The sequence below is a fragment of the Lytechinus pictus genome, chromosome 18, assembly GCF_037042905.1.
Source record: "Lytechinus pictus isolate F3 Inbred chromosome 18, Lp3.0, whole genome shotgun sequence".
NCBI classification, from domain to species: Eukaryota; Metazoa; Echinodermata; class Echinoidea; order Temnopleuroida; family Toxopneustidae; genus Lytechinus; species Lytechinus pictus.
This window is the reverse complement of record NC_087262.1, coordinates 14,413,199-14,433,634: the sequence shown is the minus strand read 5'-3', so window position 1 is coordinate 14,433,634 and position 20,436 is coordinate 14,413,199. Positions and strand designations below refer to the sequence as shown.

General features: G+C 37.5%; 1 protein-coding gene across 3 annotated transcripts in view; it reads right to left on the bottom strand.

The window, feature by feature from the left end:
• LOC129281448 (putative mediator of RNA polymerase II transcription subunit 26) overlaps positions 1-20,127 on the bottom strand; it is a 64,232-nt gene extending 44,105 nt beyond the window's left edge. For all 3 annotated transcript variants that reach the window (XM_064112755.1, XM_064112753.1, XM_064112754.1), the window contains exons 1-3: positions 19,919-20,127; positions 15,742-15,893; positions 5,765-5,938 (exon numbers count right to left, since the gene is read on the bottom strand). In XM_064112755.1, coding sequence (XP_063968825.1) covers positions 5,765-5,938; positions 15,742-15,893; positions 19,919-20,012 — 420 coding nt within the window. In that variant the 5' untranslated portion in view covers positions 20,013-20,127. The remainder of the gene's footprint in view (positions 1-5,764; positions 5,939-15,741; positions 15,894-19,918) is intronic.
• Positions 20,128-20,436: the final 309 nt, after the last annotated feature.

The window sequence follows — 20,436 nt, the reverse complement described above, 5'->3', positions numbered from 1 at the left end:
AAATGCAAGATCAAGTCAGTATTTAAGCATGAGATGATAACATTCACAGCAATTTAACATATTCAGGGCAATGTAAACAAAGATACACGATCATGCGAATAATGAATATTTCAAAAACTTAACCTTGGTTAAGATTTCGATATTGATTCCCCCAACATGGTCTAAGTTCATTGACCCTAAATGACCTTTGACCTTGGTCATGTGACCTGAAACTCAGGCAAGATAATCAGTGATAGTTGATTACTCTTATGCACAAGTTTCATGAACTTGGTCCATTTACTTTAAATTTATGATATTTCAAAAACTTTTTTAAATGTTGACGTGTTGACGTCGGTGCCGCCGCTGTCGGAAAAGCAGCGCCTATTGTCTCGCTCTACTATGCAGGCAAGACAAAAAAGGAAAAATTATTAATATCTTTCATTTGATTTTTTCATCCGACTATTTCAAAATTTTATTTCATCTGTGACTTCAGAATACCTGTAGGGGTACATGTACTTAACATAAACTAGAGCAGTTCTACTATATGCAGTCCATGAGTAAGCCTCTGCAGTCAGTCGAATAAAAAAAAAGTGATCCCCAAGTGGGAAAAAAATAATCATTCTAACTCTATGGAACAAAGTACTTTTGGTTACAAAATTGATATTTTAAACAATTTTTAAAAGTGTAAATGTCGCATAGATTAATGTACATGTCGATTCACCACAGGCAGGGTGGTTGCAGTGAACAAGTGCACTGCGACTACATGTATGCTCGACAAAAGATGAGGTCCAAGATAAAATCAGAAATGGTACGGAGTGAAGTACCGGTATCCTACAGAAATCATGATTCTTACCATAATACTTTATGGAACATAAATCAATAGTGTTATACTCAAATTGTTGAAAAACCTGCTATGACAATTGCCTGTATGATGGTGTGCATGTTCCGATCCGTGCCGTGTGGCCCACACCGCGCCGTAGTATCGCGCATGCAGCGCGACCCTGCACGTCATGTTGAAGTGTATCTTTGAAACTTTCAAGAATAGGGTGGGTTTTGGACAAAATCTTGCTCATATTCACTAGCACCACAATCTATTGCTTTTAACTTTAGGGATGTCATAGGTATTAGGTATTGGAGAGAACAAATGTATGCCAGGTAGATAATGATGATATGCCAGGTGGGTGTTTCATAAAGCTGTTCGTAAGATACGAATGACTTTACGCACGACTTTTGATCCTTTCTTGTGCTATGTGATATCTCGATGCAATTGATTTATGACCTAAGAACATGTTCCAGTCATGCGTAACTTCATGATCAGCTTTATGAAACACCAACCTGTTTAATACTGTAGAATAAAATAAGATACATACAGATTTGCCATAACATATATTTTTGGGCATGAAGGATATACAAGTCAATTTTTTCAACATTGCAAAGCTCAAGATCGAGTTCATCAAAAAGATCAAAACTTTCTAGCACGGTACATGAACACACACCCCCTCTAGGACCGCAATCGCAATTTTTTTTTACCTCCGAAAAAGGGGAAAATAGGGCGTGAGAAACGTTAAGGCGAAAATTTGCATTTTTCCCTTCAACAATGAATTCCCCCTTCAGTTTTTTTTCCCTCCCCAAAATTCGCCATAATTAGGATTTAGGTACATATACATTTCATAAAACCGTTGTTTGAGAGTGAGGTCCAGTTTGGTAACTTTCTCAAAGTCAAGCCAGCGCTTAATACAGTGTAACTTACTACAGATGTTGTGTTTGTAAGAGCCTGACAATGATCTGTGCCTGCTCAAGGCAGATTATACGGAGTGAACTCAATTTCTTCCAGATTTTAGGATGTTTCAAGTATGCGGGGAATCTTACGAACAAAATGACATCATAAAGACACTTCACGTCCTCAAATCCTCACCGATAAAGGGCAGACGATGAATGTAATTTAGGAACCTCTATGATGCAAAGGTCTCTCTTTAAAGCCCTGCAATGAAAAGAAGGGTAAATTGCCAACTCGTCCACTCATTTGGTCCATAAACATTTCATCTAATAGTAACAACCATTTGGTCCAATCATCACTTTGTCTAATCACCAGTTCGTCTGACTATTTCGTCTCAAAACCAGTTGATCGAATATTCATTTTATTTCATTCATTTTGCCCAATGAACACTTGGTCTAATTAGACCAAAAGGTATACTTAATGGCAATTGGACCAACTGGATATTAGACAAAATGGTGAGTGGGTGAAATGGGAATTAGACCATGTGGATATTGGACAAACTGATGGTACACCAAAGAAAAGTAGATGATTTGGCAATTCGATGAATTGGCATTGTGAGAACATTTGATATGGACATTCCAACTAATAAAATCTTACGGATCAGAGTTCAGAATAGTGGTAGGACTACTGAAATTGAAATTCAGTCCAGTTCAAGCCACCCTGAATGAATAAAAACAAATTAAATTCCAAATCGTAATGACGTCATCATTAGCTGCTTCTTGAAGCCAATTTGGACTTTACTCGGACCACAGGGCTCGCTGCAAAGTAAATATATGATATTAGTATTTCTAACATCATGCCAAACTTTTAATACAATAATGTTACTTCTTCGAACTTTCATATTTAATGCAAAATGTGATTTCTTGAAAAATCGGATCGCAGTGTGAGACAGGCTTTAGTGATATCAATCGAGAGACAAATCAATGTAACGACATGGTTTTTTTTCTCCAATTTAATAAAAAAAAGCCAATTTCCATAAAAACAAGAGCCTAGAATAGTGGCCTAGATCTATAGTTCTACTGACCTACATATTACAAGATGTGAACAGAATGAGTTTTGTGACCATTAAAAATTAATGTATATAGTGTAGATCCTATTTTACTCTTACTTTGCACATTCTTCTTACAGATATTGGAGGTTATTTAAAGTAACATTTGTCAAAATTTGGATAACGGCTAGTTCGGGCATCCTTCACTCTAATATTGTTAGATCTACGTAAACATTAGAACACTATTTTTAAAGACTAGTCTAGGCCTGGCCTAACAAGTAAGTGAAAGCGGACACTAAATAAACCGGAAAGTCAAGTTACATATAGACCGGCGACTGACTTTTTAAATCTAAGGAAGGTCTAATACTATTGAGTTAGAGCTTCAAATCGTGCAGTTTCTCACCTGTACCTTATGCAACAAAATAAAGCACAGCATCCTGCCCAGCACTAGCTGCATTAGTGAGTCAGTAGCTGTGGAGCACTGCTTTAATTTTAAAGGCACGAAACTGATGCGACAGCACACTGACGTTACTAGTGACTTAACTTACCCATGGATGTTCATCACACTGGTATTTTGATGGTGACGATCAGGGGCCGCGAAACGGTTTTCAAAGTGGGGGGGCTGACCATGCGGAAAATCATAATCATTGGGTCATTTTTACGTTTTTGTACACGGTTTTCGAAAAAAGTGGGGGGCTGAAGCCCCCCCAGCCCCCCCGCTTCCGCGGCCCCTGACGATTGTGATCTGAACCTGAACTTGAAATCTGCACTCATGGTCGAACTTGTTTTCGCAGAAGTGGGGCTTTGCGGGCAAAGGCGTCAATAGGTTTTTATGTGCTTTATTTCGCCTGCGTTAACTTAAGATTCATAGGACCAACTTTCAGTTCATTGAATAAGGCTCCCATGTCTAATTCTCGACTCTCTCTCTCTCTTTATCTATGACCCCATTCCCATTACACAGTCCTAAAACAAGTTTAGTGGAAACCGGTTTGGAAGATCGCTTCTCTAGCGTTCCAATCTGATCGCACTAAAGTGGTTTTCAAAGCCACTTCACGGAAAGCGATCTTGTTGCTATGGGAATGCTCTCAGTGGAGTCGCATGTTTCACGCGAAATTTGAAACCGCAGCATAAGCATGAGTATAACACCCATCAGGCACACACTATCTTACTTCCATGTGCAGAACTTGTGAAGAACTATTGTGTCCTCTTCTCCGCTTAAACTAGTTTAATGAGGCAAAGCGATCTTGAAAACTACATCGTGAGGTGGTTTTCCGAACTGGTCTGGAAGGCAATTTAAGATTGCTTCCGAGACCGCTCCGAGCGTGTTACTGTTCCCATTACTTGCTACCCTAGTTTACACTACCCTAGGTTTAGGAATGTAATGAGAACAGGGTCTTTCTTCAAAGTGCACGTACACAATGCTCTCATATTTATTCCCATATTTTCCTTTTTTGGAGGTAATTTTATTTTGTTCCAGATCACAAATGGGTGACCATGTATTTTAAAACGCAATAAACAAGAAGGAATCGAGTTCATCCTGAATAATCTGCCTCAGGCATAGATCTGTAAAATGCTCTCACTTCACAGCAGACGATGTCATTAACTACTGATTTGACAAAGGATAGATAGTATCAAACAAGACCGTACTAATCTCTCATATATACATATATAATTTGTCTTATTTTGTGATCGGCAATAAATGTCTACTTTAAGCATGAGACATTCACAGGTATGAATTCAAAATGTTTATTGTGACATTTGACCTCATGACCCTAAAATCCTATCAATATGCATGCACGCACCAGATTGAATACTCTTCTGTTTTTGTGAGAACAAGAAATATCAATATATTTAGGTGATTTCACCAGGTTAGAACACAGTATTCAATTCACCAAAGTAGCATGTTTATGTCCTTCTTTCTTTTACCAATTTGTTTACTTTCTATTATTATGAATGTTGTCTATTCATTTACAAGGGATCATACCTCCAATAATGACATGAAATTTTACTATGTGCAACATTAATGAAGATGTATGTATATTGTTTGCATTCATCCGAACCATCGTATTAGTCAATTTTGGTTTGAAAAAATATCAATTTTGAGATTTTTGCAGGAATTGAAAGTAAAAGTCCTACTCCATACATACATGTATGCCTACTTATATTTCTAGGCAGCAATTATTTTAGTTTCTGAGATATGTGGGGGTTTTCACTGCGATGCCATACAAATTGGTGATAAAATAAAAATGCGCTAATCCCATTGGAAACGTGTACTGTAGCAAAGCATACAGCAGATGCACATACTTAATGCGCAAATGTGCGGTCAGCCAAATCGTCGTATTGGCACTGCACTGACTTTGCATATGAAAAAGCGATACAACGTTTTGACTGATCACAAGCATTGAAATCGCGGTCAGGATTGTTGTATACCCTGTAGATGGCGTTTATGTACATGGAAAATCTAAAGCGCTCAAACCGAAATTATAAACATGTAGCTCTTTTGCAGTATTGTCTCTGATTCATGGTTTTATGTAAAAATAAAGATACCAGTGTCAAGCAATTGTCTCGGTCTTCCCAACCTTGTATTTTTCTAGCAATGTTGATGTCGTAAGGATGGGGAACAAAGTGTGGAACTTATGGAAACTTTGAAGTCGATTTTCTCTGAAATGGGCTTGCACAGTTCGGATGACCGCCGACGATATGTAAAATGAACTCTGTGACCTTCATCATAATACCCCCAAAATAAACAGACGATTGCCACTACTTGACTACAAGCTTGTAGCACATCTGTCAAATGGTGATTTATTTATGAGAACGAACACGGGACAGACAACTAGAAAACATAACACCTCTGGCAAACACCTACAATGGGTAGAGGCATATTAATTGAGGAATACACAACACCATTTTCATCGACGATGCACACATGTGTATTTGTTTTCAAAACAATCGTATCATACAAGTATAAGATTGGAAATAAACTATGGCAAAATTGCAATTATAAATTAAGGGAAACTTACGAGCATGCCTTCATCGATTCCCTCTTCATTATCCAAGTGATTAAACAATTCTCCATGTTCCACTGGCAATGTGGCATCTTCTTGTTGTTCTGGAAGCTCAGTCTTCACCATCACTTTGGACTCCTCATCTATGACGTCTGTATACTCTAATGCGACCAGGCCTGTAGCAGTGGACTGTAGTATGCAGAATAATAATAGGTATTTATATAGCACCATCTATCTAGAAATAATCTTTTACAAGCAAACTACTACAATTACCCTGACTTTAGCTGGAACTGCCATTTCCAGTGCGGTGCATTCAACATATTATTCCTGCCAGGTAGGGCCTACATGTACCCATTCATCTCTTCTGTTTCGAGTCCAGCACAATGTGGGTAAATTTCTTACTTTAGGAAAACACCCCAAGGCTGGGACTTGAACCCATGACCCTCTCAACAAAAATCGCATTGGAACCACGACACGACAGCATCCCAACATGAACACAAGTGCTCCATCATCATTTTGTGGACTTAAAAAGGAAAATAAGATACTATTTGTGAGCAGGCATCATCACAATGCAGAGAATATAGTAAATGTATTAAAAAGAAAGACTGATCAATATTCAGATTATGGATTAACGGATAGTAAAATGTGTTAACTGTTGAACGATGCAAATTATGGTATCTCACAATTTAAAGAACCAATTATATATTTCTTTCGTTTTAAAAACAAACTTGCACATGTAAGGATTCGCTAAATTTCAACTTCAGGAATAATTTTTCATGGTATCGCATCCCATATATCCCCTCTTCCTCTTCTTCCTGCGTTCAGAGTACTCTCCCTGAATCTCCTTCAACTTCTTTACCTGCCTATACCCCCCCCCCCCCCCCCCCCCGTGTGTTACCTGTCACTTATTCCTTCTAAGTTTTCTCATTTTCTTTCTTCCTCTTTCCATTGTTATCAATCTTTGGTCATGATTTGAAGATGTTATTGATTTATTTGTTGTCTTTTAATATATGATGTTAATTCCACCCAATTCCGCTTTGGGCTGCCAAATGGTTTCTGATAAATACCTTTTCAAATTCAAATTCAAATTTTTGTAAGACGGTTACACAATTTATTATTTTGTGTGGCATAATCTTATTTTATAGTAGGGATCCCAAAACGAAAATCTAATTTTTTAAATCTATGTTTAAAAGCATTGAAAAGTACCTCACCTGAATCAGCATATTAAAAAACCCCAAGTGAATGACTTTTAGTGTTCCAAAGAGATCTAAATATCTGTTAATCTGAGGCTAAAGTGGGTCCGAATTGTGACAGATTTGTGTACAAATTTCATTTTGAAATTTCGTCGACACGTACGCACAGAGCTCGGCACTGAACGAGGGATTGTGGGCGTGTCCTTTCTCGCCTCGGCCTATTGTTACCCAAATACACAACTCGAACGAAAGTGCGTTCACCGTCCCAGTTAGTCTCGGATCCGAGCTTATCCAAATAAACAATGATTAAATAACAACAAAAAATAGAAAGAAGAGAAAAGAGAAAAAAAATGGCTCAAATGCAGTCGTTTGGTGACGGATAGTATGCTCTGACCTCTTGCTGATATAAGGATTAGATATGACATAAGTTTTATGCCATGATAACTAAAGCATGGGGGGCGGGGGCACTGACTTTCAAAATAATAAATTCTTTAAACATCTATATCTAGGCAAGGGAGGGTCCAGGATTTTCCAAAGGGGGGAGGGCACTATTAGCGGCGGCAATCAAAAAAATTTAGGGGAGGGCACCAAAATTTTTGACAAAAAAAGGTTATCAAAGGGGGACCGAAAAAAAAAATTTAGCCCCCCAAAAAGGTAATAACGTCCCCCCATATGCAGCGGGGGGGGGGGGTCGTGTCTCCCCTAAATTTGAGGTGGGGGACAATCGCCCCCCCCCCTCCTAATTTTTTTGTCGATAACCTTTTTTTTTTGCTTGTCAATTTTTTTTCCTGCGTGCCCCCTAAATTTCAGTGGACCCCCCTAAAAATTTCATGGGGTCTCCCCTAAAATTTGGTTGATAAACCTTTTTTTTTTTGGGGGGGGGGGGCTTGTCACAAAATTTTGGTGGTCCCCCTCCCCTAAATTTTTGCTTTCCGTTGCCAATGGTCCCAACCTCAGATTTAGGGGGGACAGGGCCTATGGAGGGAACATTTTCCCGATGCAAATTTGATAAGCATTACAAAATGTTTTTACCAAAAATTCAAAGTCATTTCGTCCCTAAAAATTGACAAGCAAAAAAAATAGGGCCTATATAATATATATATAAATATATATATATATATATATATATATATCCTCACTTTCAAGGGGCATGCTTGGGTAAAAAGGGCATGTTTATGTTACAAATTACAAATTTGGCTCTCGATAATTATGCCCCTTGGATCCACCAGTAATCTAAGTGGAATTTTTTGTTTTTAGTTTTGATATGGCTACCTTCTCGGAGGGCGTCCTCGCCGCGGTAGCTGGATAGTGCTGCAAAAGAGTAGGCCTTATACATCTTTTGCAGCATTAACTGACACTCCGAGACTTATAATTTTACCTTATACTTAAAAAATGAATAATACAAAATAAAACATAACACTTGTTTTTGGAGTAAGTTGATGTCAAAATATATTCAGTCTGGGGCATGAAGACTTGGAACTCTGCCCCATATTGTACTTGCCTCGCTCGATTTGTATCATAAAAAAAATTTAAAAATGTTTCCACATTAAAATATAGATCTAAGTACAATGGCCAAAAATAATAGTACGAATAAGCTAGCAGAATTTGTATCATACCACCCATATTATTGAACGCCAACGAAGGCAGTTTCTAAATCCTGTTTGCTTTATCCCACTTTTCCACTAAGATTTATCCCTTTTGCGTGTCATATGAAAGCAGTTTTGTGCGCAGATCTAGCGTACCGGTAGGACCACATGCAGTCATTAATAGCTCTCTTTAATTTTTTTTCAACAAATGATGTCTCATGCTTTCGTTAAAATTAATAAATTAGAATCCTTGTATATGGCCCTGGGAAGTGGGGTGCTCGGGTTGTGACCCCCAAGTTTTTTTTTGTTTTTTTTTAGCTGGTGGTGCGTTTTTTGTACACGTATATAGTTTAAAACAGGAAGAAGAATGACATTGATTTTTGTACCGCATTATTTTCATTAATTTATTGGTAGAAATACAAAAAAAAAAGTTTTGAAAAAACATTTTTCAAAACTATTCCGCGGCTCCTGGAAGAATGGAGAGATGGACGGAAGGAGAGAAATGAATAGGATGAAGGGGTGGATCCAGCTTTCGCCAAAGGGGGGGGGGGGGCAAATTTTTTTTCACCATTATTTTTCCCCAATCGGCCTTCTTTGAAGAAATGTCACTTCTTAGCTTTTGTCTTATAAATCAACATAAATATATAATATCATAACCCTTTTTATATAGTGCGAGCTAATTTATTTTAAAAAATATGTTTTTTCCCCAAAGTTTGAAATTTCTGGGCAATGTTTATCATGAAAAAGATGTGTATGCAACTAAATAATTACTAAGAACGCGAAGTGCGAACAGAATTGAAATCATAGGCACTTTGCAATTAGCAATTGATGCGAAGCGCGAGCACAAAATTGGAAGATTTAGACCTAAAAACGAGACATGTCTAGTCATGTCTTTTAAATCATCATGGAAAGGATGTCAAATTGCCGATCTTTGTTACTTTAATAATGCTCGCGCAAATTAGCGCGAGCATAAGATTTTTGTATACGTTTTGAACTGATCAAAAAGGTACCTGTTAAGGAGTGCTTATTTCACTTAGCCATGGAGACGTTACATATTTCAACAATAAAATAATGCAAGCGCGAGCCGATTTTTTTTTTACACTTCTACATAAAGAATGGACAATTTTAATCAATTATTGTGACCATGAACAGGATCGTCGTTATAAAACAATTAATGCGAGCGCGAAGCGCGAGCGGAAAAAAATTGACATTTAGACCTAAAAAATGGGACACTCTATTCCTGTTTTGTATAATAAGGATGAGTAATAGGGGTTCTTCCTACATAAAAAATGCGAGCACAAAGCGCTAGCAGAATTTTGTTTTTCAGAAACTGGATAATGGTTGAAATACTAACAAGTTGAGTATCTAGATAGACATGCGCTCGCGTGTTTCCGATTTAGGCCTACAATCTAGGCATTCTGAATATATATTTTAACATGAAATTGAAAATCAAAGCGAGCGCGAAGCGCGACCTTAAAATATTTGACATTCTGATCTGAAAAAGGGGTCAATTTCAGCTCAAGTACTTTGTGAGGTGGATTTGGATCGCACTTAATAAAGAGCTGATAGATTTGACAAAGGACCGGGACATGAAAGTGATGAATATCTTCCTATTCCTCTTGCTAAGAGCGAGATGAAACAGAAAGGACAATTTAGCCATTAAAATTAATATCTGATCTATGAATGCCTAATGAGGCGCGAAATCTGATGATAACATGGTATGAAAACTGGAAATTTCAAGCACTTTTGTAATTATGATTATGATGTATCAGGTAATATTTTTAACCGTTTATGCGAGCGCAAGTCGCGAGCCAAAATTTTTATAAGGCCAAGTCACAAGGATTACCCTCCTTTTAACTGCCATTATCAATATGTTACTACATTATAACCATGTATTTACTCTACATATGCATTAAATTCTGTGAATCCCATAATCTTGAACCATTAATGCTTCTTTCTTTGACCCATGCTATTTCTGCCCATATATCTCTTGAGGGTTTTTTTTTTCTCTCTCAAGGTGTGTATGGCACATTGAGGAGTATAGAAGCATGTTGGAGATATTGAAAGGGGTAGAATAATTGAATGAAATTCACGAATGGGAGAGATGCCGAGGGGGGGGGGGCAAAGATGTTGAGACAGAAAGGGGGTTTGAGAGAAAAGAGGGGAATTAACTATAAAGGAACAGCAGTCAGGAGAGGGGAAGAGAGAGGGGGGGGGAAATCGAAGGAAGATATGCATACGATAAAAGAGTCCTCGTAGAAAAAGTGAGAGAGAGGGGGGATATGGAACTGAGAGATCATAATGAGATAAGAAAGAAGTAATAGTGCATGGGCGGATCTATCGCCAATAGGGGGGGGGGGTGCCAATTCGTCTGCGGCCAACTTGTCCACTCATTACATGGTCTACTTTCATTTAGTCTAATGCCAATCTGTCCATCAACATTTCGTCTAACAGCCATTGGTCCATTAACCATTTGGTCCAATCATCACTTCGTCTAATAACCATCTCGTCTATGACCATTTAGTCTCATAACCGGTTGGTCTAATACCCATTTTATTTTCATTCATTTTGCACAATAATACACTTATAGTCCAATTAGATGAAATGGTATATGGACCAAATGGCTTTTGGGTCCACTGGTCATTAGACGGAATGGCATTAGACTAAATGAAAAAAAAAGACTATGTGGTGAGTTGACGAACTGATGGACCAAACGATAGTAGACGAGTTGGCAATTAGACAAATTGGAAATAAACCGGGGAAGGGGCCGAAAAATATTTGCACCCGTATTTTCCACAATCAGCCGCTCAAAGTTAATAGGGGTAGTCCAAACAGTCACTTCTTTATTCTCATTAAACAGCATACACAAAACACAATATACAATAATCTCATAGCCCCTATAGTGCAAGTGCGAAGCGCGAGCTAAAATATTTTTGAAATTTCATGTTTTTTATCCTCAAAATTGAACATTCTGGGCAATGTTTGTGAAATGGAACAAGATGCGTATTTTACTAAAATTGCTGCGAGCGCGAAGGAGCAAAAAAAAAAAGTAAGTAAGAAAAGAGAGGAATATACGTTCTGGCCTGATCGAAAAGGGACTTGCTAATGGCGGTTTACAGTTAGCCAAGAAGACGATGCATATTTCAATCAAAATAATGCGAGCGCAAAGCTCGAGCTAAAATGTTTGAAATTCTGACCATAAAAATAGACATTCCAAGCACTTTGTGTATGAACAGAACACAGTGGGAGCACGAAGCGTGAGCGGATAACAATTGAGATATATAGACCTAAAAAGGAACACTATTTTATATTTATGTTTTCTAAATCGTGAAAAGGGTGGGTAATTGGTTACCGTCTTACATTATTTTATAATGCAAGAGCGAGAAGAAATTTTTTTATATTCTAATCTGAAGCGAGATAATTTAAGCATGCTGTTTTCAATAAAGGATAAGCAGCCCGTCTCAATAAACATGCGTGTTCTAGAATTTGTGCATTCTTAATACACTTTTTATCACGGAAAATCAATAATGCGAGCGCGAAGCGCGAACTGATAATATTGGATATTCCGATGTGAAAAGGTCAAATTAAGCACTGCACTGTGCAGGAAAATAATCGTAAAGTGGACATGGATTGCTCTTAAAAAATGAGGCGAATGCAAAGCATGAGCTGAAGTTATTCTGGCCTAGGACCGGGACATTCTAAGGACATTTTTTCATCATAATTATGAATGTCTTCCGATTCCTCTTCCCAAGCGCAAAAAGAAACATGTCGATCTTCCATTTTGAAAAAGTGACAACTTAATTACGGTATTAGGAATTAATGAAATGTTATTAATATCTTATTTACTAATCTAATAAGCCTAATGAGAGCTCTAAATTTGTTGATATTAAAGTGTTAACCCTGGACATTATAAGCACTTTTGTAATTATGAATATGATGCATTAATTACCGGTAACGTACTTTTAGAAATTAATGCGAACGGCAATTGCGAGCAAATCTTTAATTTAATAAACTTATTATTAACTCAAAAAACTGTCATGAAAAGGCGATTTTAAGTACTTTGATTTATATATATTTTAGGTATACATAACTCACCAATTTAAGCACGTGCGTGCAATGCTAGCTGATAAGATTTGACAATCAGACCTTAAAAAGTTATATTTTGATAAATTTATGGAATAGGGCCTACATGAAGAGGATAGGTACTCCACAAATGAAATAATGCTAGGGCACAGCGTGAGCTAAAAATGTTGATACTCAGATCATAAAACGAATATTTTACAAAGCACTTTTTTATTGATTCGTTATACCTCGGTCACACTTTTTCTACGGCGAGTAGAAAACAGTCGTTTAAACATTTTTTGTGCCAGCTAAATATAGGTGGTTTGAATAAAAATGAATAAAACGGCTGTTTCGACTCTCCGTACGGCCGCCGCAGAGCAAATGTGACCGAGGTATAAATAAAAAAGAATAATGAAAGTTCAATGTCCTAGCTGACCGTACAGTATATGTTTTGTATTTTGACTGCAAAGCTTAAATGTCAAGCTCATATATATCAGCCTATTGAGCAATAATTATGTACTCATCGAAAATGAGCAATGCGAGTGCGAAGCGCGAGCGAAAATTTCAATTTTGCATGTTCTTTTAAATCATCAAAGTCTCCCCTCCCTAATTTTATTCACTTTTCTCCCTCCCTTTTCCCCTCTTCCTTTTCCACTCTCTTTTCCTTCTGTTTCTTCTTCCTTTCTCCATTTTTTGGTCTTTAATCCGCCAACAGGGGGGGGGGGGGGGGTGACCGCCCCCTGGATCCTTCTATGGTAGCGATGGTGAAAGCATTTGAATTATTCACCTCACAGTGTTAAACGGGGAAAATAGGAAATGGCTAAATTTTGAAAATCATTAATGTGGAGCCCTATTCAAGTTTAGTTTCATCTATATACACTTTGACAGGGGCTGATCCAGGATTTTCCAAAGTGGGGGCATTCAAGACCTAGTATGCTAGGAAAAAATCATTCCATACACAAAATTCCTTGGAAAAGTTGAAAAATAAGTCCTCACTTGAGAATGAACGACAAAATCCACTAACAAATATTTGATATATTACGGGAGGGGGGACCTTTATTTGTCTCCCCTTTCCTTATTCCTCATCCATTCCATAGGCAGATCCAGGTGCCGGACCCAATTATGGGCGGCGGCAACCCCTCCTACTGGCTGGCGGTGCGAATTTTTTTTTTTTTTTTTTTTACGGCGCAGATCGGGGAGAAAAATTGTAGTCCCCCCCCCCCCATTAGCAAAATTTTGATCTACACCGGGTATTTGTCTGTCGTACCTTCCAGTAAATGAAACAACAAAATAAAAAAAAATCACCGTTGCACTAGTATTAAAATTTTTGCGAGTCTTTATTTTTCAAATATTTTTGTTTATAATGGTATTCATTAATTATAATTATAGTGGAGGTTCGCATCCCGAGAATGTGAAATGAAAAAAAGAAAACAAAAATTGCACTGAACAGGAAACACTAAACGTCCTTTTCAATTCCAATTTACTTAAAGTCATTCAAATAAAAAAAATTAGCATAATTTTTTGATACCTTAACTTGTTCATCACGAATACAATGAAGCCGACAATTATTTAGGTTTGTTTTGGATTAATCTTTATAATAATTCACTTCAAATAAAATTCATACATTAACAGGAAAATATCACAGAAAATAATTTAAAAAAATTAATTGCAGTTGTATAAAACATCATAGAAAATAACACGACAGATAAATTTTATCTCGACAGGCACACTGTTCATTCGATCATAAAACAATCGCGTTGTTTCACTCCTTGTACACGCACAACTCTATCAGTGTTGTTTCATCTTCATCTGTCCTCAATGGCAAGGACACCAGCATGATTCATTCACTTCAAATAAAATTCATACATACATATACAGGAAAATATCACAGAAAATAATTTAAAAAAATTAATTGCAGTTGCATAAAACACGATAGAAAATAACATGACATATGAATTTTATCTCGACAGGCACACTGTTACATTCGATCATGAAACGATCGCGCTGTTTCACTCATTGTACACGCGCAACTCTATCTGAATTGTTTCATCTGTCCTCAATGCGGCAAACACCAGCAGTGCAGTGACGATAATAAGTTGCAGTTGCACGTGCGCGGAGAATGAATTAAATTCGGCGGCTGAGTAAAGTCTAGCGAGAAAGGTACGTCACCAGCGAACTTCACGATAGACCACGCCTACTTGCCGAGGTAACCAACGTTGATTGACGGCCCATTTAGTTTTTTGAGTAGTATGAAAAAGTACAGGCATGTATAAACTTCATTTTAGTTTGAATTCATTAAAAAAAAACATTTTTCTTCTAATATAGATGTTTCAAACATATTCCATGTGGAAAACATAATTTTTAAAACATTTATTGCTATATTTTTATCATGAAAAAAGGATTTCTTACGCAACAACAAGTATGATATGTGTGGGCAAGAGAACTACCGTTTTAGCCATAAAGCATATTTTTTATGATTTTATTGTGAGCCTACTCAAGGATTTTTGTTTATTTTTTATGAATTTCCAGACCAAGTTCAACAGCGCCGTCTCGAGCTTGCAATAACGCATGCGATCGCACGCATTTTTCTCCATAGCGAATACACGCGACGAAACTCTGTGGATTTCTCATGGATTTAACCTCCAAACGTCACTTTCGATACCACATGAAGGTAAGACACTTCATCCCACATAAGTAAATTTAAATATAAAAAACACAGGGCCTAATTTTTTTCACTAAGATGAACTAATTTGCTGAGGAAAAGCATTTCAATGCTCATTTTTGCCGTCGAGAACAGACGATGGTGGCAATGCACACTGTTTACGCACTTGCAATTGACTTTTCATTTGCCCATAGCAATTTTGCTCAGTGGATCGGCCGACCTTTTGGTAACTCTATTTATAGGACTGTATGTAAGTCAGACATTTGTCAAAAGACTTAATGATGCTAATCAAATTATTCCCTGATCCTTGCTACTTTAAAAAAAAAAATCATATTTCATTTTATCGTAAAATTAACCCTATGTAATATTGGCTTCTGTGTGCATTCTGTAATAGAGAAACTGCTATTACACATGATGAATTTCAGATTATCTACATCAGCTTCATCTACTCTTCATTCAGTCTCAAACCCTCACAAAAGTAAAACTTGCCTTCCGAGTCTGGTCTTCAAACTCTAGTCCCCCGTGATATGATTCTGGTCTTATCGTTGTGGTAACAATGAACAATGACTGAAGATTCTTGATAGCATTGGCAGCGGTCTCGACCAGATCTAGCCCTTTCGTCAAACCCTCTTCAGTGATTCCTAGAAAAAATAATTAAATTTCAAGATTAAGCAAGAGTCATTACTTCTCCATTCTTAATACCTGTCGGTGACATAAGCTAAAACAATTAGGTAAATCTTAGAAAAACATAGATCTCCATGCATATAATATAGTATATTGGCAAAATGTATGCTTAACATTGCCAAGTTTAATGAGAACATTTTTGTGATATGCAGTTTAAGTTCTTTTGGCTTCTGCTTGATTTTCCACTGTATTTTTTGTAATTCCATTTTTTTTGGGGGGAGCCTGAAATATTACCTTCTCTTTAAAATTCTGTGTTCTTCCTGAATCCCCTTTTTTAGGTTTTCCATACCACAGAAAACTGGGGACCCTAGAAGCTAAAGAATAAGCAAATTAAAATTGATCTATTAATCAAACTAATTGATTTTTATTTATATACCAGTACTTGTTTACTGATTTTGAATTTGTTATAAAAAATATCATTCAAGTGCTTTGAGCCCTTGTTATTAAAAGTGCAATTTGAATAAGGTATGTTCCCCAAAAAAGGTTCCTCAGATTGAAAGCTGTAATTAATTATCTAAATTAAAGAATTTTCCACAATCAGATACTTTGAAAGCACATACTTAAATGTACATACATGTAACTTTTGTGAAATTTCATGCATCAGTGATTTTGAACGGAGAGTCTACTGTATGTAAAAACCATGCATTTCAGCCCATTCCAAGGTTGCAATGAGCTTTCTACACTGTCTTAAACCAATTGTATGTATTGTAGTGCTTTCGCATTCACTTGTCCATCAGAGGAGAAGAAAATCTTTGTATATGCTTGCACTTTAATCTGAAATGGTATCTAAGAACTTAAGCACATTTGTTTAGAGAATATAGAAGAAATCTGTTTAAGCTGACAAGTTCAGAACTTAAAAAGTTTACATGACAACATTACTATAGAATTCAATCTTTGTAGTGCTTTAGAAGAGTTAAAGAAAGAAGAAAGAATTTGAAAAAAAATTGACAGGTGCCCAGGTTCATTAAAGATTTAAAACAAGAATTACAGTAAGAATAAAGAGAACTCATTATTATCCATTCCTTGTCTTTCTTTAGCACTACATTTGTTGAATGGAAGAAAAAAAATAGAGAGCTTTGACTTAGATTGTCACAATGAATATTCTTTTATGGTTGGTCAACAATATCGTGCTTATCAAATGGCTTTCCTTCGTTTAAAGTATGAGCAAGCACACAGCCTTCTTGCCACTTAACATGCATTTCAAAGGCAATTCCTAGATCAATCTACGCCATGTTATGTACCAAGACGATTAGAAGAAATTACATAAAGCATATTCTAGCAATAACAGGAACAACGAAAGATCTGGTAGATACAGTTCAAAACGAAGTTTGCACAGCATCAGACAGGTCAGGCAAGCTCTGGAGGTTAATCCCTCTCTCAGTGCTCATTGTAACCCCTTCAGGTTCTGAATGGCGGCAACATTTAGAATCAACAACACTCGTGACACCTAAAATGTACATCACTAAGCAAAGAGCACAAGCCAAGATATTGTACATATGATGTTCCACATTCTAAGGAGAAAGTTACTGTCTGGATTGGCATGGAAGGGAACAACCATCTCACTGGACCTTTTTTTCTGACAGAATGTGACTAGGGCATTATTTCTTAATATGACTAGTTAGGTCATTGCCCAGAGTTGCATGCGGGTTATGGAAGGGGTCCAAATGGTGCAGTACGTACAACGAAGTTTGCACAGCATCAAACAGGCCAGGCAAGCTCTGGAGGTTAACCCCTCTCTCAGTGCTCGTCGTAACCCCTTGAATGTGACCAAGTCAACGGGATTACCAAAATTGATTTAAAAAGTATCCCTACGTGATGCAAGTTAGGCAGACTCTTGTTCCTGGCGATCTTCAGGGAAGATTGGCACTTGCTCAGTGGCTATTAAATCAAGAGGCTGAAGCATCTCATCTCCAAGGTTTCTGGTTACTAGTGGCAGATCGCCCCCCCCCCCTTGCCCTTGCTGCACTACAATCCACACTCCAAAGATGGAATGTGCACCGCTTCAAAAGTCAGTAAGTCAGGTTCTGATTGGAGGCAACATTTAGAATCAACACTCTGGACACCTACAATGTACATCACTAAGCAAAGAGCACAAGCCAAGATATTGTACATATGTTCCACATTTAAAGGAGAAAGTTACTGTCTGGATTGGCATGGAAGGGAACAACCATCTCACTGGACCTTACTTTTTTCTGACAGAATGTGACTAGGGCATTATTTCTTAATATGACTAGTTAGGTCGTTGCCCAGAGTTGCATGCGGGTTAAGGAAGGGGTCCAAATGGTGCAGTACGTACAACGAAGTTTGCACAGCATCAAACAGGCCAAGCAAGCTCTGGAGGTTAATCCCTCTCTCAGTGCTCGTCGTAACCCCTTAAATGTGACCAAGTCAACAGGATTACCAAAATTGATTTGAAAAGTACCCCTACGTGATGCAAGTTAGGCAGACTCTTGTTCCTGGCGATCTTCAGGGAAGATTGGCACTTGCTCAGTGGCTATTAAATCAAGAGGCTGAAGCATCTCATCTCCAAGGTTTCTGGTTACTAAGGGCGAATAGCCCCCCTTGCCCTTGTCGCACTACAATCCACACTACAAAGATGGAATGTGCGGCTCTTCAGAAGTCAGTAAGTCAGGCTCTGATTGGAGGCAACATTTAGAATCAACATTGTGAACACCTGCAATGTAGGCCTACGTTACTACGCAGATAAAGAGAGGAAGCCAAGATATTTTACATATTTTTTATGTTCCACCATTCTAAGGAGAAAGTCACTGTCTGGATTGGCAAAGTAGGGAACAACCTGGACTTCCCTTTTTTTTCTGACAGAATGTGACTGGGGCGGTATTCCTCAACATGACTAACTATGTTGTTGCCCCAGAGTTGCATGCTGGATATGGAAGAGGTCGAATGGTGCAGTACGTACAGCAAGTTTGGTGGTGTCGGGACAGGGCAGCTTCACACCATGCTGTCATGGTGAGGGAAAGACTTTAAGAATTTTTTCTAGACAGAGTCACTGGAATTCGGGCATGATGTAGAATGGCCCCATGGTCCCTTGCTTCGACCCAATGTGACTGTTGCCTTTGGGGTTACTCGAAGTCAAAGGTTTACACAACACTAACAACACCTCTAAACATCCAGGATCTGTCCATACACATCACCAATGAACTGCCTTGAGAAGGAAAAGGATTTCAGGCATGCAGTGCATTCGTTGATGAACAGGGCACATCAAGGCATCAACCTGGGTAGAAGTCAGGTGGAAGGTCATGCATGAGGACATTAAAGTTTTAAGTAGGAGTTTCACAAATTGTTAGTAGATTGGAATCTATGAAAGCAAACACAACCTGTGGAAGTCAGCTTTGTCAAGTTCTCATTTAAAGCAGTTGAATTTTATTTCACCAACTTTAAAACAAAAGCATGAGCAAAGTTGTTAATCTGAAATAAAATTTGTCATGTTCGTTGTCTTTTTTTTTTCTTTAGCTTTCTGATGCATATTCTATGTTCTAAAAATATTAATGTGAATCATACATATTTTTGTGAGATCTTTTAGTTTGCAAAGCAATATCAGGCTTTTCCAAAGGTTCTCCTTTACCATTATCAATCTTTGTACATTGTTTTGATTTTAATATTTGTATATACATATGCATTGTTTGTAATAATTGTGTGAATATGTTTTTATGAGAATGGAATAAATAAATGATCAATTCAAATAGGCTACATGTATAATCAATTAGGTAATTTGTGTTTTATGTGGCATTTGTGTTCCAAGGGTGTATTCTTTTTATCAAACTTGGAAAGGGCTAAAAACACCAACTATTGTTACAGCCTGTGTTTTAAAACCAATGAAGTGAGATGTAAATTCTTCACAGGAGTGACACATGAGTTTTCTAAATATGAAACTTGTTAGTAATTACTGTGACAAATGAGAGGGACATATTTTACAGGACCAGCTATTTTTAGAATAAATAAGAGTACCACATTGACATACCGAATAGTTTGAACTGATGAGTCAAGGTCTCCAGTGTTTCCTGGGTTAGACAATGTAAAGAGGTGAGTTGGGAGAGTAATAATGTCGCATCCATCTTTGCAGTGATGTTGGCATGAAGTGGACTGTTAAGTGTTATCCCATTTCAATCGATCCACCTCTGTAGATTGGTTAGATGATTCGTTACCCTGCCTGGCTTGGAACCATGGACCTGGAGCAAGAGAAAAAAAGACAATTGAAATTGAAAAGGTTTATTATAATTGCACTTTGCAGCCAATGGGCCAAATTTTGTACAATTCACTGGCTTACGGTGATACAAAGATATATTTATAGTAAATATCAGGGCTCTCACTTAACTTTTTTCTTTGAATGCTGGCCGGGCAACCTATAGGCCTAGGCTATATTACAGGTTGCCTGGCTGGCAACCGAAGAGAGAACTTTTTTCTTAAATGAAGGCTATAGCCTATAGATCGAGGTAATAGTTTATTCTACAATTTCTAGTTTGTTTTTTGGTGTCCTAT